This window comes from Culicoides brevitarsis, chromosome 1 (assembly GCF_036172545.1).
Source record: "Culicoides brevitarsis isolate CSIRO-B50_1 chromosome 1, AGI_CSIRO_Cbre_v1, whole genome shotgun sequence".
Taxonomy (NCBI): Eukaryota; Metazoa; Arthropoda; class Insecta; order Diptera; family Ceratopogonidae; genus Culicoides; species Culicoides brevitarsis.
In genome coordinates this window covers 24107837-24127236 of record NC_087085.1, presented here as the reverse complement: position 1 = coordinate 24127236, position 19400 = coordinate 24107837, and the positions used below count along the sequence as shown (strand labels likewise).

At 32.8% G+C, this 19400-nt stretch overlaps 1 protein-coding gene across 1 annotated transcript; it reads left to right on the top strand.

The window, feature by feature from the left end:
* Positions 1–738: 738 nt before the first annotated feature.
* On the top strand, positions 739–19162 carry LOC134836877 (unconventional myosin-XV). Its single transcript, XM_063852147.1, has 12 exons — positions 739–928; positions 2245–2401; positions 3654–4747; positions 5100–9372; positions 9432–9669; positions 9734–10728; positions 13768–14147; positions 17157–17388; positions 17452–17768; positions 17827–18386; positions 18454–18713; positions 18878–19162. The coding sequence occupies exons 2-12, from the start codon at positions 2276–2278 to the stop codon at positions 19040–19042; spliced, it is 8640 nt and encodes a 2879-aa protein (XP_063708217.1). The 5' UTR covers positions 739–928; positions 2245–2275; the 3' UTR covers positions 19043–19162.
* Positions 19163–19400: the final 238 nt, after the last annotated feature.

Genomic DNA, 19400 nt, shown 5'->3' with positions numbered 1-19400 from the left:
TCTTAATTTAGATTGAACATGCAAAAATCTAACAATTGTATAATTTCTAATAAAAAAAAAATAAATAAAGAAATATTAATTTATAAAGTCAATGTTACCACATCATCAGATGCATACTGCATAGCTAAGCTACATTTGAATCAGGTATCTGGTGTGTAATTTAGTCTTAAGTAAAACATTGACTCGTTCGGATGTTATAAAAATTTCTTAAAAGTAAAACATCTATGTATACAAAAATAAGTAATTTAACACAACCGATTAAAAAGATTTTTTTATTGTTTGTTTTTTTTTAATAAATAACAAGTGTTTATTTACTGCAAGTGTGATATCGAAATACACAAATTCCTATACATTAAAAAAAAAAATAAGGGGTTCCAAATATTCACATTCAAAGATTAAGTAAAAACAATGAGGGCGAGGGATTTGTGGGTGGAATCTGGAAGATTATTAATTTTTGCAAACACTTCGCCAACATTTCATCAATCAAATAAGTAAAAAAATACCACGTCGGTTCATATCAGCCATCTTGAATTCTTTTCTTAGCAAAACATACTTAAATATACAATCTTTTTACCTGTCTATGTTCATACATATAGGTATAAAATAACTGTTTAAAGAAAACTCTGTGTACGAATCATACGTAAATGTTTTTATAAATAACTTCTTCTACATCTAGGTACTTACATATTTATAATTTGTGAATATTTTATCAGTTTACAAGCAATTTTTCGTTGTGTCACACTTAAATAAAACTGGTTCCAATTAATTATTTGTTATGTAAAAAGAAATTGATGTTCTAGTAATGTGCCAGAAAAGAATTAATTAAGAAAACTATTGAAAACAAACAAACAAAAAAGTGATTTTCCATAAGAAAAAAAAACACACTTTAAATTAATTGTATTGAATATTTATGTAAAATAGTTGAAAGGTAAGGCTTGCTATATGACTATAAGATATTTAGTATAATGTGTGAAAAATACTTAACTGAAGTATGACAAATAATGATATTCAGCTTTCTTTTTATTATTATATGACGGTATTCAAATTTTTTTGAATGTTCAAAAATAGTAATGGATTTGAATATGTGCTTTGACGGGGTTTCATTCTTGTTACCAAACCAAATCTTCTGTTTTCAGCAAAAAATATTTTTTAATTTGAATGTGTACGTGTAATTCAAATTGAATTGCAAATAAATTACAGTTAAATCGACAACAGAAATAACACAAACCTAAATTTTTCTTATTTGAATTTAAGGTACATTTTAAAAACGTGTGACTATTTGCATTCATGTACTTATTATTAAATTTTTCACTATTCATTGAACTTTTTGAAGAAATGTTTAAAAAAATGATGTCATGTCATTCATAAACTGATAAATCAAAGTACATATTTGAAACTCATTTCTATTTCAACTCATGTATTGATTTTATTAAGATGTGAAAATTTTGTTAGTTATTACTTATTTAAATCTGTAAGAAGAACAACAACAATCTGTTTCAAAGACAATTTTAATTAATATGAGTCAAATTTACATAAATCATATAACTTGCGGAAAAGTGTGGGACCTCGTTTTATTTTAAAGAACAATTTTTTAGAAATCCACAATTTCAATTTATTAAATTATTTAAAAATGGATAACTTTGACATATTTTGAAGTTTTTAAGCATGGTAGAGTAAGTTTTACTAGACCCCTATATGGTCTAGAATGGCTCGCAGCGGGTTCTCTAAAGATTCCTATTGTACTTCATACTGTGAAATCGTAAGCTTTATCAATAAACGCCGAGGAATGGGTTTTACCTGTCAATATTGTCAGGGCAAGATTTTAATTTAAAACTGTTTTAATTAATGAAAGGAAAATCTCAACAAAAGCCTCTATTGCAAAAGATCTTAGTAAATACTAAATTTTAAGAACGATGTGAGTTAGAAAGAGATCTTGACCTTAGGCTCATCACTGTACTAAGCTGACTTTCTTAAGTTTTTAAGTATTTTGAATTTTTTTTTTTATTTTGAATAGGTTTTTCATTCCTTATTTATAATTTTTTACACAATTTCAAATGGTTTTCTATTGAAATTAGAAAAATAAAACTCAAAATTTGGGATTTTGATTGAAATTTCCTATTAGAGAATATGCCCAATCTTACAGTTGCTCTGAGATAGAATATTCACTGTATTTAAGCTTTTGTTTAATATTTAAAAAGTATAATATAAATATAATTATTAATTATTATTCATATAAAATGCTAGGAAATGTTTGGTTATTGATACAAAAATAATCATGGAGTGGTCTACTGGAGACTTAGTATGGTTTGATCATGGGCTTGGCCATCCATTGCCAGGTGAAATCCAAGAAGTACATCGTGCAGCAAAAATAATCGTGGTTCAAGCATTAATTAATGGAACGGTAAGTAGTTTTTATTTTTATATAAAAACATAGAAAATTCTTAAAATAAGTAAAGAAGAATAAATTTTTTATTCAACTGAAACTGTGCCATTTTGTATAAATATGATACCATAATACAATATATTAAGTTGTTCGTATTTAAACCGGTTGTGCCACACATTATTGAAACATTTTCTATTTTATACTTACACTACATTTTTGTTTTACATGAAAATTCCACTTTTCCTTTTTGAATTTGTACATGCATATGTATGTACCTATGTAAGATGAAATTTACGCATAGTTTGAGGATTTCTTCATAGAAATCAATGAATTTAAGCACCTGTATAGCCATCAAACATAGAAAAGAATGCATTTATATGAAAGTTGAACGCAGTTTATACTATCTAGTTTAAACTTGTTTGTCTACTATCTTTTCTTAATCATCCATTTTTAAAAAGAAATAGAAAATTTTCTAAACTAAGAGATTCATAGTTGGTTACAAATTGAAACGGTTTAGAAGCATTTACAATTGATCGTTCATAACACAAGCAATTAAATTTAAGCAATTTAATATAAGGAAATTTAGTTAATACTTAGTGAAAAGTTTTTACACAGTGTGCAGTATGAATTACACAGTGTGCAGTATGAAGGTTGATGTGCCTCATATTAAACAACTATGTAATCCGAATGTAATCAGGAAATAAAATCTGCAATTATTGTAAAAATTGTATTTCAAAAATACATAATTGCTACTACAAAAAATACTATACGCTTATATTTTTTCAAAATATCGGTAAATGATTTTAATGAAAGTGAAAAAACTCACAGTTAGTTTTCGTACCTCAATTGGCAAAGCCGTACATTATTTTATGAAGTAAAGAAGGAAAATCTTTGAAAACCGAAAACAAAACAGTTTTACTACAAAATAAATCCCGTGAAATTCAATATGATTCAATGCGTATAGTACGATTTTATTTTGAACCATGGCAAAAAGGTGGATCTCCTTCTCCATCTCCTTCAATTCTTATTTTATCACCTCGTATTAAACGTCGACAACGTATTCCTAAATGCGATATCACAAATAGCACTCAAAAGTGTTTGAATGATGAAGAGAAAGAAAAATCATTGAAATACAAAGTTCGTTCTAGAAATATACAGTATGTTAAGCGACTTACGTCTATTTGTAGTGACGTCCTAGCTAAAAATGTTTGTAACTTAATATATCTACTTAAAATTCAAATTTTTGAACTGAAACCTTTTTTCATTGCAGCCTCAAACATTCACGCTGAATTTTAATGAGAATAATCTTCAGCCTCGCCAAGATCTTGGGAAAAATGGAGTAGACGATATGACACAGCTTGATGATCTACACGAGGCGTCTTTACTTTGGAATCTTAAATTACGTTACAACAATGATATAATCTACACGTATGCAGGAAGTATCTTGATTGCTGTTAATCCATACAAAATGTTTCCAGAGGCGTACGGGATAGAAATGGCAAAAAAATATTCTGGCAAGCCATTAGGCACACTACCTCCACACTTATTTGCCATTGGAGCTGCTGCACATGCTGCACTTCCAACGCCACAAGCGGTAGTTATATCTGGAGAATCAGGATCTGGTAAAACTGAATCCACAAAATTAGTAATGCAGTATTTGGCTGCCGTTATACCTGGTGGTGGTTCTGCATCTACCGTGATAACTGAACAAATACTCGAAGCTTCTCCTTTGCTAGAAGCATTTGGTAATGCAAGAACTGTTAGAAACGATAATAGTTCTCGTTTTGGAAAATATTTGGAAGTTTATTTCAAATCTGGTGCTATCATTGGTGCCAAAATAACACAATATTTGTTAGAAAAATCAAGAATTGTTACACAAGCTCCCGGTGAACGAAACTATCATGTATTCTATGAGTTGCTTGGAGGATTATCTGAGCAAGATCGTGCAAAATATGGATTACTAGATTCCGAAAAATACTTCTACTTAAATCAAGGGGGAACGGACACTGCACCTGGTCGTGTTGATTGGACGTCGTTGCAAGGGGCTATGCAAGTTTTAGGTGTATCAGAAGTTGAGCGAGAAGGAATTGTGCGAGTTTTAGCTGCCGTTTTACATTTAGGGAATGTATATTTTCATCGTAGACAACTTCGACATGGACAAGAGGGAGTTGAATTAGGTTCAGATGCAGAAGTAAAATGGGCAGCGCATCTTTTACAAATTCCTTCAGAGGGAATTTTAAGAGCCCTGACTTCTAGAACAACGGAGACGCGAACTGAAAGATTATATACCCCATTAAGCATTGACCAAGCACTAGATGCACGGGATGCATTTGCAAAAGCTTTGTATTCTGGCCTCTTCAACTGGTGAGTTAAAATTTTATTTATTGGTACATTTATATTCAGTGCCGAATTAACGTTAATAAAATTATATCATATTGATATTAATTAGATATGAAATTTTGGTTTTAAATATGATTTTGATGTAAAATAAATATGATGCAGATATTTAAAGTAACTTTTAACACTTTATTTCAAAATTGCAATAATGTTCTAACTCGAAAAATTTAATAGATAAAAACTACCTATTCAATGTTCAAGAGCCTTAGACTCCATTTAAACATTCCAAAGGTAAATTCGGGACTGTTTATATTGTCAATTAATGTTATTTAATATTCAGTAAAAAACATAAATATCTAACAAAATATCTTACCTACAGGCTTGTGTCACGAATTAATTCAATTGTCCACAAAGGAGGTACACATGATGCACATCGAATATCCATACTTGATATTTTCGGTTTTGAAGATTTAACGGAAAACAGTTTCGAGCAGTTATGCATTAATTATGCAAATGAAAGTCTTCAGTTATATTTTAATAAGCACGTTTTCAAATTAGAACAAGCAGAATATGCACGTGAACGCCTTGAATGGAATCACCTAGGTTGGGAGGATAATATGCCCGTAATACATCTGTTAGCCAAAAAGCCAGTGGGTATATTTCACCTTCTTGATGATGAATCAAATTTTCCACGCGCGACTGATACAAGTTTTCTTGAAAAATGTCACTATAATCATGCACTTAATGATCTTTATTCAAGACCAAGAATTGGTGCACAAGAATTTGGAATACAACACTATGCTGGACAAGTTTGGTATTCTGTTGAAGGGTTTTTAGATAAAAATCGAGATGCATTAAGAATCGACGTGTTGGAATTGTTGAGTACGAGCAAACAAACTCTTGTTACTGAAATGACAAAACAGATGCGTGCTCAACGAGATTTTGGTAAAACGTTACCAAGAGGAACTAATGGTCGATTCGTCACAATGAAACCAAGAACCCCAACAGTGGCCGCTCGCTTCTCGGACTCGCTTCAACAACTTTTACAGTCCATGTCTAAGTGCAATCCATGGTTTGTTCGTTGCATAAAACCAAACAATGATAAGCAAGCTTTACGAATGGATATGCCGTGCGTCTTGCAACAATTACGATATTTAGGAATGCTTGATACAATAAAAATTCGACAATGTGGTTATCCAGTTCGACTTCGTTTCCAGCATTTTGTTGAACGTTATAGACACATGTTAAAGCAGCCAATTCCTAGAGGAACACCTTATAGAGACCTTTGTCGTTTTGTTTTGGACACTTTGCCGCACAGTAATATAGAAGGTCCAGATTTTCAACTAGGTGCTACTCGAGTATTTCTTCGAGAAACTGTTCATCGTATGTTGGAAAATAGCCGTGCGGAGCGTCTAAAAAATGCAGCTGTAATCATACAGAAGCATACACGAGGAATGATCGCACGAAAACGTTTGATACGTCAAAAACGTGGTGCAGTAACAATTCAATCTGCTTGGCGTACTTATAATCAACGTAAGAAATTTATTGCTTTGCGAAAAGCTACACTAAAGGCGCAAGCCATTCAACGTGGTCGAATTCAACGTAAACGGTTCGCAAAAATAAAAAATGATGCGAAGCGACGTAAAGATGCAGAACGTGTTAATAAGGAGCGACAGGCTCAACGTCTACTAAAAGAACAACAACAAGCAGCTGAACGAAATTCGGTCATTCATCTCGATGTACCGGCAGAGCTTGCATTCATTTTCTCAAAAATTGATGGATGGACACCAATACACGGTGATCGTCATCTCGTAAAAGTGGTTGGTACTGTACCTGGTCCGCCCCTCGTTGCTGGAAGTCTTCCTTCTGACATTGATCAGTTTACATTCGGCAAATTTAGTTCTGTGTATTGTAACGGTATCAAACTAGGAAATCGACGTGACCCTATTAGTACACCTTTTTTGTCAAGAGCGGCTGCACGAGATCAAGATTTTCAAGATTCTTTGGCAATTTTTAAGTTAATATTGAGATGGACTGGAGATACATCCTTAGATGGTGCTAAAGAAAAAACATTAGCAGATTACATTGTTCATAAAGGATTAGCATCCCGAGGACTAAGAGATGAGATACTAGTTCAACTATGTAATCAAGCGTATAAGGCAGAAAAGTCTTGTGGTTATAGAATTTGGCAATTGATGTTACATTGTCTCTCATCTTTTCAACCCGGAGCTGCTTTCCAAAAATATCTTTTGAAATTTGTTTCGGATACAGCACCAGAGTCAATGCGTGATCTGTTGCTAAAAAAACTATTGCGCCATGGGTCACAATCGCAAGTAATTAGCTCACGTGTTTATCCCCCATCTTGGTTGGAATGGCGCGCATCCTCGAAACTTTCAGATATTGCCTTAAGTCTTACATTGCCTGATGGCACCGTACAAACTGTTGCTGTAGATTCCTGGACAACTTGTGAGGAGGCAGGAGCATTAGCGATATCTACAACAGGAATAAATAATTTAGGTTGGACTGTTACTTTCGATGATGGCAACGCGATAACTGATTCATGTGGACTTGATTATGTACTGGACTTGATTACTGAGAAAGAACTTTGTCCTGCATTTCCCACTGTGCGAAGTGATTTGCTTCGTATTGTGCGCAAAACCTCATCAGCTACAATTAGTGACACTGAGCCTATTAGTCCAAAAAGACCACAAGTCCCACCACCAGAGCCCCCTTTTAAAAGAGGACTTAGTGAGCCTCCTGTTGTTCCGGAGCCTATTGTTATGAGTAGTAGCTCTAAAGTGGATAAACGTATAGAATACTCTCGACAAGCAGGTTTGCCTCGTAAAAACTCCCATGAAATTCTATCACGTAGTTCTGCATTGAATGATAGATATTTTGAACAAGAAAAGTCCCGATCTCGTTCACTAGATGACCTTTTATCTTCAGATGTACCCGAAGTAACACTACCATCAGAAACTCAACCACTACGAGAACTTGGACTTTCACAATCAAAACTTAATGAAAGGTATCACTCCACAGAGAGACTTGGTCCATTAACTCAACCCCCTCCTCGTTTCTTAAAAACTGGTAAACGATCGGCTGGATCACATTCTAGTAAATATGTTGAACGTTCAGAAATTACAGTTCGATCATCGGCCTTGTCTGATACGAGTGAAACTCCATCACTAGCAAGTCATGTTCGAAGAGTACGAGTACCTTCACAGGCATCTGATGTTGATCAGTTTTTAGATGATTTATTTAGTCCTGTACTTGATGGATCATTGGATGAACTTTCTGATGCCAGATCATTAGCTGCCAGCATTCGTGGTGGCACAATAAATGAATTTATTGAAGCGCCGTTATTAGACAAAAAATGTGACCAATTGATGAACTCTGTTTATTTATCTAGAAAAATTAAAGGAGGCGGAGAAGAAGATACCACAGAAAATAATAATACTATTACAGCCAAATTAGATCAGGAAGTCGCTTCAATAAACGAGGTTTCCTTAGATGAGTATATTACGGATTTATTCCAACCAATTTTTGTAAATGATTCATTAAAAAGATTAACTACTAAGGCAGAATTAGCAGAATCTATAAAAGGCGGAGGAACAAAAACAAATGTTTTCTCACCTAGTATTCAATCCACAACTCTCTTACAAATGAGTAATTTCAATGCAGATCAGATTATTCCTACCTTTAAAATACCACCAGGAGTTGATGCAGCCGAATATCAACAGCAAATGCAACGAGCCTTTTTAGAATCAGCTATGCAACAAAATATACAAATTCAGCAACAATTGGTGGCACAAAATCAAGCCTTGCAATCTTTACTTACACAACAAACATCAAATCCTACTTCACCAACAAATGTAGCACTTAATTTAAATAGTGGAAATATAAAAAAACAACATTTTACAAAGCAAAAATCGGAAAGCTTTACGGAAGCAGTTCGCACACGAAACATTTCTGAAAATACTGGAAGTAATTCCATGGTCATACCACCACCCCCTCCACCACTACCACCACCACTAGAAGCTATAAATCCTCTCGAAACTCGTCCTTTTCTTGATCCTTATGGTAGAGCAAAAACTGTTCGAATTGGAAAATGGCGTTGGCCTCCACCGCAAGGAAGTACGCCTGTAGATTTAAGTGAAGATTTTATGCATTTCAAATTGCGTGCAAACCAACGGCGATCAACTCCTCAATTAAATGTGACGACGGATTGTAGTAGTAATAGTTCTCCTGGTGTGGAATGGGAAGAGTTTGATCTTGAGCAGACAGTTACACTTTCAAAGGAAGGTAGTTTCAAAAAACAAACAGAGTCAATAGGGAAACAAATCACAAAACAATCAAAACGAAGTTTTGAGATAGGTGCAGAGAGACCATCACCATATAGTGTAGGCAAGTTGAAATTGAGTAACGAAATGCGCGAAAGATTAGAACTAGTGACTGCTGGACACTCTGTACGTAGTGTTAGCAATTCTGAGAAACCTGATCGAGTTCCAGTTAAATTAGAAGATTCCCGTAGAATAATGTTAGAAACACAATTATCTGGAATAAAGGGCAATAGTGAAAATCAATCTGGAGTAAAACAACAAATTCAACGTATGGAGTCCGCTAAGCAACCAGGAACTTCTTCTTGGCCAACAGTAAATATTTTACTATAAAAATGAGTTTGAATATTTATGTAAATATCTTGTTAATTTAGGTTCTTCCACCTGCCCCCCCTGGACCAGCTCCACCACCTCCAATTAGGCCCCCGAACAGCGTGCCACCTAATCCACCAAAGTTAAATCACAATGAAAAGCAACAAAGTAACTTAACACAAGAACTTCCTTCATTTGTGCAGCGGCAAGAACGTGACACTTTTGGGGCACGAGATCATTCGCATGAAGATTTATGGGATCGTGCAGAGGCTGCTAAACTTGATATAGTTTATGAAACAAGTGAGAAACATAAAAGTCTCTTTTTAATACTAATTTACTAATTTTTTATTTGAATTTAATGTAGGCTTAAAAAGAGATATAATTCATGATCGTGAAAGATCAAGATCCCGCAGTCGTTCTCGAGACAGAGAAATGTTTTGGGACAGATCTGAAGTTGAAGGTCCCCCTTCAGCTGGAAGCGATCGTGAAAAAGAGCGCGAAAAGCGTGAACGAGAGTACGAACGCACTCAAATCCAACGTGAGCGTGACGCAGAAAAGGTATATCAACCTGCAGCTCCAAAAAATACAGAAAAGGACAGGTCACGACGATCACCATCTGTTCAATCTTCAACACCAACTTTTAAAACACATATGGTTCAAAAAAACGCACAACGTAAAGCAGAGAATTTCAAAGTCGATAACTATGATACAGATAAGGTGGATCACATCAACGAACTACCAGCCCCCGTTGTACCAGCTCCTGTTCTTGCGCCACCTTCTTTAAAAAGTTCAGCCTCAGCCTGTTTTACGTATAACCGAGTTCCATGGAAATTACGTGTGCGGAAGGAAGTTTTTCGTCCAAACGAATCTATGGGCACACCAGCAGCCTTAGATGTTCTATTTGTACAAGTTGCATCTGATGTTTTTGATATAACATCAACATTGCGTATCAGCAGTCAAGAAAAACGTCAAGCAATAAATCTTTTGAATAGCCATAGTGTTTCTGCAGAGAATATGCGAGGACAAGTACGTGCCATCGTAAAACGTCACTTAATAGAAATGGCCCGTGGTTGGCCATTATATTTTGCACGACTATTTCCTATCAACGGATCACCTCAAATGACAGACGTTACTCTTTTGGCAGTGTCGCATAATGGTGTTTTTCTAGCTAGACGTGAGAAGGATGCAATAATTGTTCTAAAATCATTTTTATTTGGAGAGTTGCATACTATTAGCACTTTACCGAGACCCGCTGCTCTACAATTAGTATTGAAAAACGGTCATAAACTGACGTTACATGCTCCACGAGCTCAGGCCATTCAGAACATGGTTCAAAGCTTCTTACAGGAATACCGACAGGTGAGCCTATGTTGTTTATTAACTTTTCAAACCCTTTACTTTTGTAGACATTCTATTTTATTGTTTGTAAGTAAGTTAGATGTTTGTAATATGTTTGCCTCTTTGAACATATAACTATTTTGTTTAATTACCTTTTGAAAATACTACGTTCATTATTGCAAAAACGATTAAATTTAACTCTTTGACTTGTAGCATCGATTCGGGAGAAAAAAAATCGCGCTAATTTTCAAGATCTAAAAAAAATTATTTTTTAAAAGTTTTTTTAACAACAAAAAACTAGTGATCAGTTGTCGAGCCGACGAACTGGTGCGCATTTACATTTTAGATACATTTTTTCATTCAAGTTTTTAATACGAGTTCCGGTACGGACGGACGGACACGCAATCAAGCACAACAGCGCCTTGTAAATGCGCTAAAAAAACATAAAATTATCAATTTTCCGATATATTTTTTCCAATGAATCTTTTCTGTCAATATCCTAGGCATTAAGAAAGGAGGCATAAAGTCGATAAAAAGTAATATGTTAAATTAAGTCACTTCTTAAATTAATTAGGCTTTTCACATTTAAAATTTATCTCAAATTTAAACCAAATATACTCTTTGTTCATTCTTTGGAACACTTCGATCGTGTGATGAAACCACTGTATCAGCTTTTACCTCCTTTTTTCGGGTAAGCTTATAAGTTATAAATTCATAGTACAGTGTAGTATTATACACCTATAGAAAGATATTTTATTACATGTGGAATATAGAAAAAGTAAGAGAGTTAAAAAGTATGCTGTGCAACGGGACAAATACATGTTCAGTTTGAGTAACTCATTTCTCCAAGCGTACACTGTAGAAATATATTGATATACGTGGCTATTTTCTTGTAAAATTACGTTTGTTAAACAAATTTTTTTCAGTATCATTTTAATCGTTTTACGGTTCGGACTGGAATGAAATCAGTGCTTCAAAATGAGAAAATAAGAAAAAATTTCATAATTATTTCAATTCGTAACATTCTGTTTTGAGTAATATATTTTTCGCATGAACGTTAAGTCTCAACTAGAATAAGCGAAGAGAACGGTATTATTTGTAGCATTCATTTTATGATACATCAAAAGAGCTACGTATAATAATAATAAAAATAAATGTTCAAGTAATACTTTATTTGCTAGTAAATCGATAAATGCTGTTAAAACAACTAGAAATGCTGTTAAAACAACTTTACAGAAATTGGCCACGTTGAATTTTAAAATTTTTTGTTAATGTGTCGAATTTAAGCTGCTTATTATTGTTGTTATATACATATGATACATAACATTACAAGAATAAAAATAAAATAACAGTAAAACAAAGAAGAAACAAATCATTATCAAGATGATTATACAGTGATCTAATCTGAATGAAAATGAAATAACGGTACACACCGACATCGATGCCCAAAAGCACAGTTGAAGAAATAGGTAGCTCCATTGAGCGTAATCGCTCGGCAGGATCTACATTAAGAATAAGAGATCCATCGAATGTTTATAAATGCTACGACTCCATACTCACACCTAGTCCTATATCACCTCAAACATTGGCTAATCACCCTCAAGAGACAATTGAACAAAATTCTGAGAACCAAAGCTCTTCTAAGATAACTGAGACTGCAAAAAAATTTAAATATGAGTGTAAAAGTGTTGCTAGCGAAAACAGTTTACAACGCGCCGCGTCCCTCGACAGTCTTGTCAACAGCTCCGAACAGGAAACATCGGAAGAAGACGATGTTGAACGCCTATCTGATTCTGATTCCCTTCTTGAACTTACCCAAATAAACGAAGCAAATAATCATCATTTGCGACAAAGCGACTTAGATCAGTTGCAAAATGAAAACCCACAAAACGAAATATTTGCTACAGCGTACTTGGAACAGTCTCATAAAGCTTGTGATTTGAAAAATTGTGGCTTTAGGCGATCTGATAAAGAACAGCTCATAACGCCTACTTCTCTTAGAACTCTTGGTCCACATTTACTCCAGGCTTCAAATAATGGTACAACTACGAACAAATCTAACCGGCGCAATAGCATTGCAAGTGCAAACTCCATTGTAAAAATGGAAACAATTATAGAAGAACCAATTGAAGCAAAAGTGTCAGTTAAGGAAATACTTGCTCGTTTTGAGACGCTTCGCGAGGCAGCAGAGGTAAAAGTAATATTCAACCTATGATCCCATGTATTGAATAGTAATACATGATATCATAAGGAATAAATTGTGCAAAACAATTTTCAAATTTTTTAATTCCTTATATATTACATTATTTTTATGTTAAAATTTGTAGATAGGCCGTCAAAATGAAACCGCCATAATAAAATCTGAAAAAAGTGTGGAGTAAAAAAAAAAAATAAATAAAAAAGTTAAAAATTTTATCCAAAATTACCATATTTCGATCTATTTTTATAATATTTTAAGAAAATTAAATTTTTTTATTGAATAATTGAATGAAATTTATTTTGGATTGTTTTTTTTCTTTTAAAAAAATATTTTTTATAAAAATTACTGAAATTATTTTTCAAAAAAAAAAAAAAAATTGACAGTTATTGTTTATGATATTCATTTTTTTCAACTTTTAAGATGTTCTTAAATCAATTTTAAAAATACAAACCTAAATATACAATATAAAAAACCTCAAAACAACAGAAATATTTATCAATAGTCAAAAATTGTTTAAATTTTGGCATTTTGGTATGATTCCATTTTTTTAATTTTGGACAAAATGATTAAATTTCATTTGGAGCGGCCTAAGTGTGAATAAAATAACTGGAAACTCTCAGATAAAACTATTCAGTCTCCAACTATTTCAGTATATGTTTTTAAAGTTACATAAAGGTTATTGACCTGCAATGTGATGGGATATGTGAAATATATTTGTAATATTATTTTTTATGAAGCCACACTCTTTGCTCAGAACTATCATTATAAAATTTCTATTTTTTTTATTTTTATAAATATATTTACTTTTGTGGTAGCTAAATATAAATTAAACATTTATATTTTTTGTTTTCTTAATTTAGACACATACAACTACATTGTCTTCTGGTGCACGTGCAGCTGCTCAAACTCTAAATGTACCGATTGAACGTCTCGAAAAAAATCTTCAACACCATCATGGAAGTTCAACTGGTATCGAACAGCAAGATCAATTTGATTTTCATTATAGAAATGCAGAAGAAAATGAACAAAACGTAATGCGACGCGATAACAGCGATTCACCTATTAATGGTTATCCTGTACAGTATTGCAAAAACTCAGTGAGCCATCAAGATTCTATAATATCTACAAATGGTACTGTAATGCATCAAGATACTGATCCAGATGGAATTTTCACCAATCAAGCATCATCAGTAACCAAACATTCATTACTACAATTCGCACTTCAACATTTTCGCAACGAGTGAGTACCTTAAAACTTTAAATAAAAATTTAATATACTTTTTTAGTGATATGCATTATCTCCTCATAATCAGAAACCGTAGAAATTTTGTGAGTTCCGCCTCCCCTTTATTTACAATGTACACAGTAAACGAGAAGAATTGAAGGGCTGAAAGGATAAATCGCACATACGCACTTTTTGACAAAATTGAGTTAAGAATGAGAAAATATGCGGAAAGACGAGTACTTTTAGATACAAAAAGAAAATTTCAAAATTTGTTCGAAAATGTGTGTTTTATTGCAATATGCCAGATCGCACATATGCAAAGTGAAAGGATAAATCGCACATAGCCATACAAACGGGCTAAAAGCCAAATTTTCAAATTGCTCCAAATTACTTTTTTTCAACTTTTTTGCGTTCTTTATACTTTTTTTAGGCATAAAAAGTCATTTTGAACCAAACTTTTCAAGAAAACATTGAAATTAGAAGACCTTAAAAATCACATTTTTCGATGCATATGTGCGATTTATCCTTTTTTTCGATAAAAATTGCCCAAAACGCCTCCTTATTGTTGAGGTAGGAAATTTTTGAGCATGAAAATCGTTTTTATTGACCATTTTTCACTAAATATTAGCTCAAACATCAAGAAAATATGTAAAAATCAAATTTTACAGCTGAAAAACAGAAAAAAACTTAAAATCGTTTTTTCTCAGTTTGTCAAAAAGTGCGTATGTGCGATTTATCCTTTCAGCCCTTCAATTGCATTCGTTTTTTCATGAATTTTCACTTTTCATATTACTCGCGATATTTTCCTCTGGATATTTTTTCGGAAAATTTGTGTTCAGTGGACACTTTTCGTTGGAAAATTTGTGTCTAGTGGACACTTTTTTCGTCGGAAAATTTGTGTCCATTTGTCTCCACTTAAAAATTTTTCCGAAGTTTTCCACGAATTTTCACTTTCCACTTTGCTCACAAGACTCTTCTGAACATTTTAAAAATTTTCGATTTTCCGAGTTTTTCCGAAGTTTTTACGATTTTTATTCACACACATACTGATGATGTCAGGTTTATCTCCACCTCAGCCCATTCGATTTTGGGCTTATTGTGAATAATACACACACTTACATATTTTAATAACTTTGCAACGGTTAAATTTATTTAAATTTGCTTGCGAGTCGATTGCGAGTACTCGAATTCGAAAAGGACTTACTTTTGACATCACTAATCGTATGATTATTGATCGAATTAGCAAGATGACAAATTGGCACGACACACGGACGGACGGACGACATTACGAGCACAATACCGCATTTTTTTTTTTTTTTCAAAACAAATTCGACCTTTTGCTTTTTCAATAAATAAATTTCAATGAAAACTTACTGTAGAAAATAAAAAAACTCGATGTGGATTAAAAATCAATCTCAAAAGCTTTCCATATGCTTCAAAAATATTTTCCGAATTTTACTACGAATTGTAGTAAATGTTTGTTACATAGATCCTTTGTGAACTTAATTCGATGTTTAGCTCACGAAAAATGATTTTTTAAATAATTATATCTTAGCTGTCTAATTTATATTAAAGTTTTCGTTCATTGTGAATTGAAAAATTTTAATTTTTTACAAAAAATTTTAGGATATGAAAAAAAGAATACTTTTTTGCCCAAAAAATGTCATTTTTTTTGTTAAAGCCAGGTAGTTGTATGCCTAAATTTAAATACTTTGGAAAGTTTACTGTCGTTTAGCAGCTTACCGCCTTTGATTCTGACAATTTTTCGATGATTTCTCGGTAGGGTATCACAAAATTGGCCTTTTTGTGCACCAAAATGAAACATGTAGAGTACTTGCATTTGTTTCAATTTGCAGGTTTATTTGTTCTTTTAGGACTTTTACATTTTATTTAACTTTTTGACCAAAAGCATTTCATCAATGTTAGCAAAAATATACAATCAAGTGTGAAATTTTCAATTTTCATTATATGTATGAAAAAAAATAAATGAAAGTGAATTTTTATCAAGTTTTTGCAAAAAGATATTTGATCTTGGAACTTGTCTATTTACTACGGAAATTGTAAAAACTGGTTTGCACTTTCATTTTCACTATCCGATTACAAATATTGTTGATAATAGTCAAACAAATTATTAAATGTATCGTAAGAAATAAATTACTTTCGCAATGCATGGTTAATGACCTTCAACTCTATATTGACCGTCAAATCGCTAAACAGTATAAAGTTTCATATCAATATAGCTAATATAATACTATAACTATGAAAAGTTAGTCCGTTAATATTGTTTTCATATGAACGGTATTTAATGATCACTTTAGTTATTAATAGTGAAAGCGGAAACTAGTTTTTATTTATTAAAAGTTGAAGAAAATGTTTTTTTTTTTTAATTTATTTTATAGTATTTCACTTTTTCAGACAATTTAGATAATTATTTAATCCAGAAATTCTTTTTTCATCTCTTAAAAAATCCCTGATTTATTCCTATGCATATTTATTAATAAATATAAAGCATTTCTCGAGAACTCTGTTGAAAATTCTTTAAATCGGGTACAAAAATTTGGAATACGCCACTAAGCTTTCGATGCTTTTGATGGATGACGCTTTCCACAATCAATCAATAGTATTATATTTTTATTTAAATAATAAATACTTCTGAATGAGGGATTATCAGTGCATGCAATTATGATAAATCATTATTTATTTTCAGTGTAATCAGTGAAGAAATCTTTTACATTATTTGCTTTGTTTCACCTACTCTCGAAATGCATGTTTTATGTAATTTTTTTTAACAAAACTATAGTAAATATAGATACTTATAACATCATATAAATATTTATATAAAAATGAAACTTAATCTATATAAATTTTGCTACAGCATAACTGAAATTCTACTTTTTTGTACGCACCATCCCACAAACTCGGAAATCGCGTCTCTCATTACCTAATATCGTCTATTAATAATAAATAATAAAATAAAATAAACAAAATTAAAAAACCAAATACAATATTTATATTTTTGTTTAGTTTTGCTGAAGAATCAAAATCTGGACGATCTTCTGATAAACGTTCATCACGTACACCGCATGCCGATTTGGTTAAATGGCAAGGATTTCCTTTGCGAGCTCCTTTATTGCGGTTGCCTCCGGATATTGCACCTCTGGCAATTGAGTGTTTTGATTGCATTTTACGGTACAGCATGGATTTACCTATTGAAGGTGATATTACAGAAGTAAAATGTGTATACACAATTTTAATGGTAAGATCATTAAGATATTTAAAACAATGTGTATTTCAAGTCTACATTTTTGATTCGATTTAGCACTGTCATAAACACTTGGCATTACGAGATGAAGTATACTGCCAATTAATGAAACAAACAACTGCCAATCGTTCGCCTTTTCCAGAATCATCTCAGCGTGCTTGGCGTTTATTGAGCATTCTAGCTGCGTACTTTGGATGCTCTGATGCTTTACGTCCGTATCTTACAGAGCATTTAACTTCGGCAGCATCAGATCGACGTCGTTCGTGCCATGGGACTGCAGCAGTTTGCTTAGCAAATTTGAGAAAGACAGCACGTTGTGGCGGTCGCAAAAATGTTCCGAGTGTTGAAGAAGTAACAGCGGTATCAGCTGGAAGGTTTGTAATGGTCTCACTTTTCTCTTACAATAATAAACAAATGAATGTTATTTTACAGATCAGCACGTCGTCAAATTTATAGGTTACCTGGTGGGGCAGAGCGTGTTGTAAATACTCGTTGCTCAACTGTTGTATCCGATGTAATTGGTGAACTATGTTCTCTTCTTGGCATCGATACAGAAGCTGAACAACAAGAATTTTCTCTATACTGTATTGTCCAAGGAGACGCATTTACAATGCCACTTGCTGCTGATGAATACATTCTTGATGTAACAACAGAGTTACTAAAATCAGGACAGCCATTTTATTTGATTTTCTGCAGATCTGTTTGGCACTTTCCTCTTAAAAGGGATCCTGTTCCGACTCCCTTATACATTGAAGTGCTGTTTAATCAAGTTGCTCCCGATTATCTTGAAGGTTTACTCTTAGAACTACCAGGAAATGGTGCGCCAAGTCCTGATTTTGTGAGAGACATGGCTAGAATAGCGGCAATTTTACACCGTGCTGCTGATTTGAATCATGTTCCTGCTATGAAGGAGATCAAATTCTTATTACCAAAGCCAGCTTTGAGTCTTCGTGAACTGCGACCAGCTCAATGGGTGGCACTAGTTCAATCAGGTTAGCTAACAAAATTATTTTCTAATTAAACAAAAAATAACACAAATTTAAAAATTATTAATTACAGCATGGCCTACAATAGCTAGTTTGACAACGGTGGCTGTAAAAGCACAATTTTTAAACATTTTATCTACGTGGCCTCTGTTTGGCAGTAGTTTTTTTGCGATTAAACGTGTATGGGCTGATGACTCATCAACTGATGACCCCAATCAAATGTGGAAAGAATTAATTCTAGCACTAAATCGAAAAGGAGTACTTTTCTTAGATCCCAATACACATGAAACATTACAGAAATGGTCATATACTGAAGTTATATCGACAAGAAAGGTAAAAATCACATATTTATTATTATTTCATTTTTCGTTTTATTTTTCATTTTATTTCATATAAACCTCGAAAAACGAGGTTTTATACAATATATGCGGTTATCTAAGAATGCGATTTATTCCGATTTTTTATTCTATTATTATTATTTTTTTTGCAATTAACAGGTACGTTCAGAGGACGGTGCTCTATTCTTGGATATGAAAGTAGGTAATCTTCTACAGCAGCGTATAACTCGAGTTCAGACAGAGCAGGCACATGAAATATCTAGATTAGTAAGGCAGTACATCACAATGGCACAAGCACACCATCGGGATCGAAAGCGAGAATAAACAGTTTAATAATCTTATTGGGTTGCAATCTAGAATTATATAAATATATACATATCTATTTTTGCATAAATGCTTTTCGTTGTTACTCAATTAATAAATATGTATTGTTATGACATGAATATATACATCATATAGTTTTATACCGTCCTTTAAAATTTAAAACATTAAAACATTTTCGGACCCAAAAAAAAATAAAATAACCTTAAAAACATTACTGTCAATTCAAATAATTTTTTGCAGATCTCAAACATGTTTATACCTAACTTTCGTTGTAAATTTTAAAAACTCAAGCGATAAAAAAGTTAAATCTATTTTGACGTATTACTGTTATTTTAAACTAATTTCCAGTTTAATCAAA

What these genes read in the sequence shown, in the direction of transcription:
- LOC134836877 (XM_063852147.1), top strand. Translation starts at nt 2,276, where the DNA reads ATGGAGTGGTCTACTGGAGACTTAGTATGGTTTGATCATGGGCTTGGC. An exon ending in AAGCATTAATTAATGGAACG is followed by an intron (nt 2,402 to 3,653) that starts GTAAGTAGTTTT and finishes TTTTCATTGCAG; the next exon opens with CCTCAAACATTCACGCTGAA. An exon ending in TATTCTGGCCTCTTCAACTG is followed by an intron (nt 4,748 to 5,099) that starts GTGAGTTAAAAT and finishes TCTTACCTACAG; the next exon opens with GCTTGTGTCACGAATTAATT.